The sequence below is a fragment of the Arachis ipaensis genome, chromosome B10 (assembly GCF_059453495.1).
Source record: "Arachis ipaensis isolate K30076 ecotype BB chromosome B10, ASM5945349v1, whole genome shotgun sequence".
Classification (NCBI taxonomy): Eukaryota; Viridiplantae; Streptophyta; class Magnoliopsida; order Fabales; family Fabaceae; genus Arachis; species Arachis ipaensis.
Genome location: NC_142435.1, coordinates 128,432,900 through 128,443,765, shown reverse-complemented (window position 1 = coordinate 128,443,765; position 10,866 = coordinate 128,432,900). Strand labels below are relative to the sequence as shown.

The 10,866-nt window shown below is 37.8% G+C and overlaps 1 protein-coding gene and 1 pseudogene across 1 annotated transcript; both read right to left on the bottom strand.

The window, feature by feature from the left end:
- Window positions 1-216: 216 nt before the first annotated feature.
- Window positions 217-2,021, bottom strand: LOC148581674 (uncharacterized). Its single transcript, XM_088492350.1, has 4 exons — window positions 1,866-2,021; window positions 946-1,038; window positions 718-819; window positions 217-609 (listed from the first exon to the last, which is right to left on the bottom strand). The coding sequence occupies exons 1-4, from the start codon at window positions 2,019-2,021 to the stop codon at window positions 217-219; spliced, it is 744 nt and encodes a 247-aa protein (XP_088348476.1).
- Window positions 2,022-7,174: 5,153 nt separating this feature from the next.
- On the bottom strand, window positions 7,175-10,523 carry LOC148581673 (uncharacterized; annotated as a pseudogene).
- Between the last annotated feature and the right edge of the window lie 343 nt (window positions 10,524-10,866).

Genomic DNA, 10,866 nt, shown 5'->3' with positions numbered 1-10,866 from the left:
CCGAGGTTTAAATACTTCGGTTATAAATTTTATTGGGTTTTGTTACTTATGACAACCAAACTTTTGTAAGAAAGGAATTCTTGTCGGTCCAGAAGCTATACTTACAACGGAAATTTATTTGTGAAAATTCTAGATCGCGCGAGAGTTTCGTTCTTCACATACTTAACATAAACTAAACATATACTGAAAAACAAAGTATCACATAAAACCTAATTTCTATTTTCCGCCATGTTCATCTAAAGAATTCATCCGTGCAGCGATGTGCAGAGGTAGCTCTCCACATTGCTGTTGGACCAGATAACTCAGCACACTCCCTATTGCCTGCCTCTTCATTTTCTCTGCTGCTAATTCATCATCCATTGCTTTCCTCTTCAATTTTTTGGTTGTCACCTCTGCCTGAAGTTCACACAGCATCCTTTGGGCCTCTTCTACTTGAACTTTATCCACCGGCGGCTGCGAACTCGGACGGAAGAGTTGACTTGGTGTCGGCCCATGTCCCATCCTACGCACTCTACTCGGGTGCTCTTTACCGAGAGCTTGGGCAAGGGAATCATTTTCTGACAAAATTCTTGTAGATTTATCCAGCTGCTCAATCTCAGATATTTTTTCCTACAGGCATAAATAAAATTACACAATCACACTAGGCTAATAGCATACTCAAGACATTTTAATAACTAAAACCAACATGTTACAGCATAAATGATTAAGTGTACTTACACCAATCCTCCGAGCTTCTTCATGTATATAGCTGCCATCAGATCTTTTGTGCTTTAAGATCCATACTTCTCCCCTACCAACTATCCTCCCTTGTTTTTGTGACTGTGACAATACAATTTATGACATGAATTTCACTTCTTTAAATTTTTTCAATAATTATTTGTTGTTTTACTCTATAAATAAATCAACACTAAATGCCACTTATACTAGATTACAAGTTTATATTACCTCTTCTTCCCTTGTCGTAGCCAAGCTTTTAGAACTGTCAGTATGCGTGTAAAGTTGTTTCTTTCTATTCAGCACGTTTTGCTTGCACTTCGCCTATTAAAATCAACAGTAACCTTGATGTAATTAAAGTAATAAATATAACTATTTAGCATATATATATATATATATATATATATATATATATATATATATATATATATATATATCCTACTTTGCAAGAGACTCAATATAATGGGGCAGTAAGTATATTAGCATGGAAATTGAATAAACTGTACATAATCTTAAGTTAAGTATTGCTTTAACAAGAACAATATTTATATGGATGCTATCCCTATTTATATATAAGAAGTTAACAATATTATTGTATTTCTAATATGCAAATACAACCCCTAACTCTCACCACAACTAACGAAAAAAAGCCTTAGCATGCATGTGTGACATAGCCCAATAACAATTATATGGCATAAATTTTAATAATAGGGGTAGGCAAATTAAATCAAATATCTTTTACGGGAACAGACAAAAAATAAGGTTGTAATAATAAAAGTTGGTGTACATCAATCTCATCATCATGCATGTATATATTATGATTTTAGTCAAACATTCCTTCTGGACCGTGACTTATGCTGAGAATTGATATATTAAATTTAATTAAACATGTATATTAATTAACAGGGTTCAAATTCAAATCAATTGTAATATAAACTATTTATATATATCAAATCATATCAAAAAATGATCAAAATTGCATTTTTAGACTTGAAAGGATTTCATTTTTAAAAAATTACATGTATTAGATCAGATTTCGGATCAATAGTTACTAGAATTGAACCGGTTAAATCACTGAATCATTAGGTTTTTGATTTAATCGGTGGGTGACAGATTGAATTGGCCTGGTCATAATTAAATAAATGGGGTACCTTTGTTGCAGGATAATTACGATAGTCAATGAACCACCTCCAATGCTCTCTAGGAATTCCCTCCGGGCACTTCTTAAGATTCTGCTCAAGTGTCCTTGTTGGTTTATAATGCAAGTCATACAGCCTCTCCCTTGTGTCCTTCCAGGACCTCCCCATTTATTGCAAAAGTGTTTTCTTGATTCTACCACTGCTATCCTGAAAGTGGAATATCTCCTGCGACGACAATGCCCACCTGTAAGTAATTGCAAGTTGAAAGGTTTGATATGATCAAACAATGCCGAAAGTCATTACCTTTATGCAATCATCATAAACCTTGTCTTTGCCCCGCACCTTAGCCCAACTCTTTTCACAGATAGGAAATTTGCTGTAATCAGATCCCAGCGCTCCTAGAATGCCACTCAACAGGCCAGCACCATCTCCCACTGCTTGTAGTTCCTCATTGAACCTCAGTATGATCTTGCTACCATTAAGAGACCACTCCATAGTCTCCCTCACACTCATTTTAGCTTGCTTGACTATTCCTTCAGAATCTATAAATAAAGAAAAAAAATCTTATTTATGTGAGCCATACATAAGTATATCATTAGCTAATCAATTCAAAAGTTTTATGGTTCAACACTTGTTACCAATGACATCAACATCCCAAAACTCAGTAGTCTTTCGTCCTTTGTGCTTTTCAGCATCAGTAGTAGAAAACATCCTGTCAATGTGTTCATCAAAGAATCTACCTCGGTTGCCTCCGGGTCAATGTCTTCATTGCACGGTTTCGTCACTTGTGAACTGTTAGCAGCTTGTGGCTCAGGTCTTGGTTCGCTCCTGGGCGAACGAAAGGGTTGCAGAGGAGCCGCTGTTGAGACACCACCATTACTGGGGGGCGGAGGGATGAGCCAGTCATCGTCATCAGATGGTGAAGACACAGGAGGTGCAGCTAGAGGCTGCTGACGCGGTGGCTCCGCTCTTGTGCCTTTCTTGAAGCGAGCTTTCCTGGGCATCTTAAAATCCTAATATAAACACATGTAGCATGCCAAAATAGATTAATATCTCATGGAAGAATAGAATAATTGACCAACAAATAACTGATATTTCTCTTTCACCTTCTATGTCGTATTAAATTCCCAAAATTAAACATTGGATATTAGCTAAAATTATCTACATTTACAGGATGTTAAAGGAACCACCGCGTCTTAGGCTAATAGCATTACTCACATTATAACTATGTAACAAGATAGTAAATACCAGTATATATACGTACATGTATTAATTATATTAATAGCATCTCTTTTTCCATATGATCCAACTACATATAAATCAGAAAAATCAAAGTCCAAAAGGAAAGCTGTTAATGGACGAGCACACTAATAAAGCCTTAGGACATTCTATTGGAAAAATGAAACCTAGTACACATAGCATAAATAAATTACTAGTTTTCCTAATTTTCTAATTGCATGAGCTACGTCTACTATATTAGATTATTAATTACAATTATTAATATTCCTATTTATCACAAGTGTATTTATTCTAGATATTTTTAATTAAGAAACTATAATTAAAGTTAACAGCCATCATTAATAATCATTGTAGAATTAATTAAGAAAATATGCCTAAAGAATTAATTAACAACCCTCATTACCCCTTGTGAAAAATTAAATCAGAAATTAGATCAAACTATCAGTGGCCATATTCTTTAACCCCTTTTTATAGTGACATTGAAGATACGAACATGCAACCCCATCCCCCTCCCCCCAACCAATTATATCTTATCTGTGAATGTTCATATCCATATATATTTAGAGTTAATGTAAAGTTGATAAAAATTAAAAACAAAAGAATGATTGCATGCGAAAGAAAAGGGTCAGCATCTCAATTAATTAATACTTGTGACCAGTGGATGTCAAGTAATGTGATTTCTTCATAATAGCATTGATATATAGTGCACCCATTCAACTAATTCGACAGGTCACAACATAAGAAACTGACCCAATATGAGGCACATAACTATTAGCATGAAAGAGCTGGAACTTGTTACCTCAACGAGCACCTCGACCGTGTGGAAGAGGAGTTGACTGACGACCGTGATGGAGCTAAGGGCGCAACAATGCCGACTACGCTGCGCAGATGCTCCAGCGTGGGTAGTGAAAATAAGGATTCATCTATGGGAGGAGTGGGGATGTACGAGCGATTGGGGATGCTGTGAGGAAGATTAGGTATTTATTTATTTAGTTTAACCTCTTCAAGGTTTGACAGTGGTGTGGGCCTTGACATATAGAAAAAATAAGATCTTCCTGATGTGGGTCAAACTGATAGTATAGTACTACTACTAATTCAAACAGGTTTTCTTAAATCTAAAAAAGGAATGGATGAATTCTCAAATAATACTACTACTAATTCACGGTTTTCATAATTATAAAAAAAGAATAGATGAATTTTTAAATTTGTTCACTAAACTCATCCTAAAAAACAGTAAAACTACAATATTATATATTCTACCAAATTATATCTAATTTAAAGACTAAACGTAGTACATACTAAACTAATTTGACTTGATTTTTATTATACTATTCTAAATCTTCTAAGCATATTTGGAAATATTGTGGGATGAGACAAACTAGCCTGCTTATTTGAATTATTTAATTGAATATTGGAAGTCAATTCAAAAAATGAAATTTTACACCTTGTATTTGTTTTGAAGACAATTTCCAATATGTAAAAGTCATTATAGCCGGATGGTATACAGTCTAATTATTTTACATATTTAAAACAATTTCCCAAAGACATCCTTTATATCTTGTACTTATTGAAATTCACTTCTATTTTTATTACTAAAGACAAATATAACTGCTACAAATATCTGAATAGTTATCTTTGAATAGCTGGCTCAAATAAGCAAAAAAATTTTAATCATATTTTTAAAACATGGGATCACGAAAATATAACGTCAATTAAATATCTTTGTATAATAATCTCTAAATATATTTTTAAACCATGAGATCACGAAAATCCGTATCATAATCTAAACTACATGTTCACAGCCTTGATAAAAAGAAAGAGGAGGGATTCTTCAAGACAGTGGTAGAATGTCTACCTGAGAAGCTCTTGAAGGATTAACGAAAAACATGACTTGGAATTATTTAAAAATAAGCAAATTCTTATATATAACATGCATTGAATTGTGCTTGAAATGAGTACAAATTAAGTTTTATGCCAAAAGTTAAAAACGTCTAGAAATAACAACCAAGACATAACCGGCCTTCAAGGAAACAAATTTTGATCAGTAACATTATTTGACAAAACACCATCAAAATATGACAAACTAGAGATGAATCAAAATATCTTGTTCTCGTCTGGTATTTTATTGAGGTCATAATTTCTCATAGAAACCTTGTGACCAGTCGAAACAACCTCATCGGAACTCTTGCTGGGCACGGGATCTTCTTCCAGTGAGTCTTGAACTATCTCCCCTATCTCGTTTGTTTCCTCTTGAAGATTCTCTTGTGATAGTCCTGAAAGTTAGAGCGTAACAAAATGCTTGGAATAAGATTACACATTTTATAGAGAACATGGTCAGGATACTATATTCTACAAGGAATGTTGGACTTACATTCTCAGAGTTTAGTTAGTCCTCTTTCTATGAAAATGAATTCCTCTCGGGACGCAAAATCCAGTTCAACCAAAAGATTGTTCTCGCATCGGGCCTAAATCAGAACAAAGTGATCATCAGAACAATTTGGCAATCCAAGAGCTAGGGAGACAGTACATAGGAAAATCCGAACATGTTCAGGGGCAGGGTTTTTTCGAATCAATTCGAAATGTGATTGGTGTAATTGAAGGAGCAAGAGAGCCTGACCGGTATGTCAGGACTCCATAAAGTTGACTCAGCAAGGACGACCAAAAGTTTTACTCGTTTACTTGATAATCTTTACTGTGGTAACCTTTCTCAAAAATACTAGAAAGAAGGAGACAAGAAAAATAGATTTTGCATTAAAAAATGTGGCTTTATAAAAGAGTTCCTTCATAGCATCACAGCACACAGCAGCAAATGGTCAACCTGACCTGTCATAATTTTTAGATGATTCACCATTTTCACAATGCACAAGCCTAAACTTAGACCAAAGTGATCATCAGAACAATTAGGCAATCCAAGAGATAGGAAGACAGTACATAGGAAAATCTGACTATGTTCAAGGACAGGGGATTTTTTGAATAAATTAAAAATGTGATTCGTGTAATTGAAGGAGAAAGAGAGCCTGACCAGTATGTCAGATCTCCAACAAGGCAACTCAGCAAGTATGACCAAAAGTTTTTCTCGTTTACTTGATAATCTTTAGTAGGGTAGGCTTTCTCAAAATTGCTAGAGAGAATGATACAAGAAAAAAAGATTTTGCTGAGGCTTGGTAAAAGAGTTCATTCATAGCATCACAGCACAAAGCAGCAAATGATCAACCCGATCTGTCTTATTTTTTAAAAAAATTCACCATTTTCACAATGCACAAGCCTAGACTCAGAAAGGATATAACAAGCACACAACACTATTGTTGAGAACACTAGTCATATAGCAATAGTGATTTTAAAGATTTGATGGCATACATATAACTATCACATATAAATATAACATAAGTGGGCCCATCTGGACAAATCATATTATTCATGTCTAAACTGATTTTTTACCTTCACCTCCTCCAGTATCCTATGCGAGTGTCTCAAATTTGTAGTCGTTAAGAATTCGAAGCCAAATTTCTTCCGGTACTTTGCTCCGAATTGACACAGTTCCTACAACATTGAGAGTCATACAAATCATGAGATATTTGGCTTTGTCTTATGGTTACAGGATACTAAACCCACTCAAGTAGTTGTCGCCGGTCGACGAAGTAAAAGAACCCCTGAGCGGTGGGCCAGATTGACCACGTACCGATATTAGTTCAGTAGGCGCCCTACTAATAGCATCTCCTATGTTCCTGTGTGCGAAAAATGCATCCAACCATGATCTAGGCGAATTGTTGAACTATAATTCTCGAGCGAATGAAGTTGCATGCTCAAGGGAAGAGAACGGAGATGCCTCTTGCATCGAGTGGATGAAATAAAAGCTGCTTGCACAGATAAAGAGGTCATTCTCTTCCAATGTCCCTGCTAGGTCCCAACATATAAAAGGTGAGCAAGAGAACTCTAAGTATACAGGTCAACCATATTAATTCTCAAGGTACAAACACTTAAAAAAAGAAAAATTAGACTTAAAATTGCAAGTGTATAATAATAAAAAATATACTATGCATAGGGTACTGGTGTGCATGTCATATATTACGGGCCAAATATATCTATAAATCAGCAGCCTCTTCTCCGGTATCGATGGCGTCAGGCATGAGTTCTTCTAAGTCGCCATCTTTTGTCAACGAAATACCTTCAACATCACGCTGAGACAAATCAGTCAGACTTGGTTGGAGGGAAAGTTCGACCTTACAGTGTTCATTGTATTCACCCATGTCAAACAAATCTTTCGGCTTCACATGGACTATTACACTCCAATCCTTATCGACTTCATCATCCACATAGTATACAAGGCGAGCCTCGGATGCAAGAATGTACAGTTCGTCATCTTCACGATCACCAGTTTGTATCGGATTACAAAAGTTGACACAGGTGTGTCCCAAAACGTCTTGCTTTATGCCTCTACCAGACGTGGTGTCTGCCCAGATGCATCTAAACAAGGCCACAGAAAATTGACCACTGTAATTCAGCTCAATGATGTCTACCAATCTTCCATAATACGAGATGCCACCAACAGCCATGTTACTGTCACGAGCGCTTGCATAACTTCTAGTGTCAGAAGTGACACAAACCCCGCTATTCTGGGTTCTCATTCCATCCTCTCTTGATAGGGTTTTAAACCTGAATCCATTGACATTGTATGCCTTAAAGCGCTTTGCCTGAATATTGGGGCTACATAAGAGCCACTGCATTTCTCTCGGGTGCATAGTACTTCCCAGTGGTATCTACCAATGAAATATATGTTTTCACAGTTGAGAAACAGAAGGCAAGATACTATCGAAACTATAAATGGAAGAGCCATACAGAAGATTCACCTCATACTTGAACCACTCGGTAAATTCTCTATGGACAACCCTGTCAATGTAGGCTTCGTTTCTTTTTTCAATACTTCGTAGCTGTCTTTTTCTGCTAGCCCTAAAATCCCTGGGCATACCACATGGATTTATTGTCAAAGGTTTTGATCTAATATTGCCTTGGGGTACATCATGAACCTAGCAGCAATAAGTGCACTTACTCTAAGAAATCCTCCACAGCTGTGCAGTTGACCAATACGTGACGATGTGCTTGAAGTCTCTCGGTTGGTGAAAGATTTGAACATGCCGCAGCCCCTATTATGCCAATCAGTGGGAACAAGCTTGTCACCGTATCAGTCACATCTTCGCTCGGTCAATCATCAACACGCAATGGTCAATGGATCTTGCTCTCAACATTATCCAGGTATCATGAACAAAAAGTGAGAATCTCATCGGATAAGTAGCCCTCGACAATCGATCCTTCCAGTGCTGCCCTATTATGCACGTACTGCTTGAGACGACATAGGTACCTTTACGAGAAAGATATGTGTGTTAGGTTGTTAGCTTTCAAAAAAATAGCAATGTAAAATTAGTCATATAGTTACCTTTCAATTGGATACATCCACCTATAATGCACCAGACCCCCTAGGCGTACCTCTTCGACCAAATGCACGGTTAGGTGTACCATGACTGTGAAGAAAGATGTTGGGAAGATTATCTCTAGTTGACAAAGAGTGAGGACAACATGTTCTTGTAGGAGAGGAAGTTGTTGAGGGTCTATAGATTTACTACATAGTCATCGAAAGAAAGTTGAGAAATCAGCCTGGACGGCTGCCACTGGGGCTTCCAATACATTCCTTGATGCAATTGGGAGAAGATGTTCCATGAGAGTGTGGTTGTCGTGACTTTTCAAGCCGAAGTCCCATCAGCTGGAGGTCTTTTCGAGCTTTGAGGTTGTCCCTGGATTTACCACTGTCATTCAGTATCATGTTCATTATGTTGTCGCACACATTTTTCTCTATGTGCATCACATCCAGATTGTGACGCAATAAATTAAACTCCCAATATGAGAGTTTAAAGAATATACTCCTCTATTTTCAGGGAGACTCATCTTGTAATGCAACCTGTCGTCTGCATGCTCTTTTACCGGCAACCGTTTGCACCTTGCCAAGCTTGACATGCACATTATCCAACTGTCTCAAAATATCTCCACCCGACAATGTTATAGAGGGATCTCTGACCTCTACCTTGCCATCAAACCTGACCCGGTCTTGTCGAAATCTGTGGCCTTGACTCAGATAGCGCCGATGACCCATGAAACACCATTTCTGACTGAAGGTGAGTTGTTTAGACTCAGCATCCAAGTTGCACGTAGGACAAGCTCTCCTGCCGTACGTATTCCACCCAGATAAGTTGCCCAACCCTGGAATATTGCTGATTGTCCACATCAACGCAGCATGCATCTTGAATGTTTTTTTCTCGCTAGCGTCGTACGTATCAACACCACCCCACAGCTGCTTCAACTCATCTATCAAGGGCTGTAGGTAGACATCTATGTCATTACCAGGCATCTTAGGACCGGGAATAATCATAGACAGCAAGAAAGAGCTACTGAAGTCACGAGCCAGATCGAGTACCTTGAGCAGAGATTTCCAAAGGGATTAAAGCAATCGCTAGCTAATGCTAAGCGAATGTTGTGCGGATCGCCACTGAAGTTAGTATATCTTCTATCAAATGCCTTCTATGCCTATCCGTCCCTTGGATGCCTCAAAAAACCATCTGGGTTAGGACCTTTCTTGTGCCACAACATGTCAGTGGATGTCTTACTGGACATGAACATCCGTTGCAGTCGTGGAACAAGGGGAAAGTAACAAAGAACCTTCGCCGCCTACAGCTTCCCATTCTTCTTAACAACCACAGTGATCCGAACAATGGAATTTCTCCTAGTCTTTTGCTTCCATCTCGAGATCCCACATCGCTTACACCTAGACAGTTCTTGATTGCTGCCCTGATATATCATGCAGTCATTTGGAAATGCATCTATCTTCTTGTACGCAATGCCGAGCTTTCGTATGATCCTCTTGGCATCGTGCAGTGAAGCCGGAATCTTTGCATGCTCAAAGGCCTCACCCAGCAGCTCTAGTATCATTCCGAAGGCCTTATCGCTCACTCCGCACATGCACTTTATATGGTTTAGCCTCACCAAGAAAGCCAGCTTCGAGAATTTTGTGCATCCCGGATACAATTCATGCTCTCCATCCTCAAGCAGCTCATCAAATTTACGGGCCGCGTCACTAGGTTTGCTGTACAAATACGGCAACTTTTCGGCATCCCCCCTAAAATATTTGTTGCTCGAGTCTTCTTCATCGGCAACAAAACCTGGAAAGTTGAATGCCTTATGAACCATGTCACGCATTGGATCTCGGCAGACGCTATCGGGGTCAGCTTCTTGTGTCTCAGTAGAACTCTCTCCTACGCGTCTCTCCCCGTGATGTAACCAAAAAGTATACTTAGCGGGAAACGGTTTTATCAGCAAATGATCGTAAGCATCCTCTCTAGTTTGGAAAAGCCGAAACCCACACGAAGGACATGGACAATGTATCATCCCATCGGATGATGCATTCGCAAATGCGAAGTCCAAAAATTTGTTCAAGCCGGACCTATATTCGACACTATCTCGTGCCTTTGAGATCCAACTCTTATCTATATCTACTTTAATGAATTCATATAAACGAATGAATAAAACTTTAATAAGAAAATACAAATAGAAAATATTTTAAAAAAATCGGGCAAAGTGTCTGACGGCATATATTAAATTTCTCACAATTATTTAATGGGAGAGTAATAACATATTTTAATTCAATAAGTAATCCCAAAGAAAGAACGGGAGAATAACATGGAAATGAAACAAAGATAAAGGTACTTGTATCCGAGATAATAGATAGCAT

Coding starts and splice junctions, on each gene's coding strand:
- LOC148581674 (XM_088492350.1), bottom strand. CDS start 2,021: ATGGGGAGGTCCTGGAAGGACACAAGGGAGAGGCTGTATGACTTGCAT. Junction 820..945: donor CTACGACAAGGGAAGAAGAG/GTAATATAAACT, acceptor GTATTGTCACAG/TCACAAAAACAAGGGAGGAT. Junction 610..717: donor AAGAAGCTCGGAGGATTGGT/GTAAGTACACTT, acceptor TTATGCCTGTAG/GAAAAAATATCTGAGATTGA.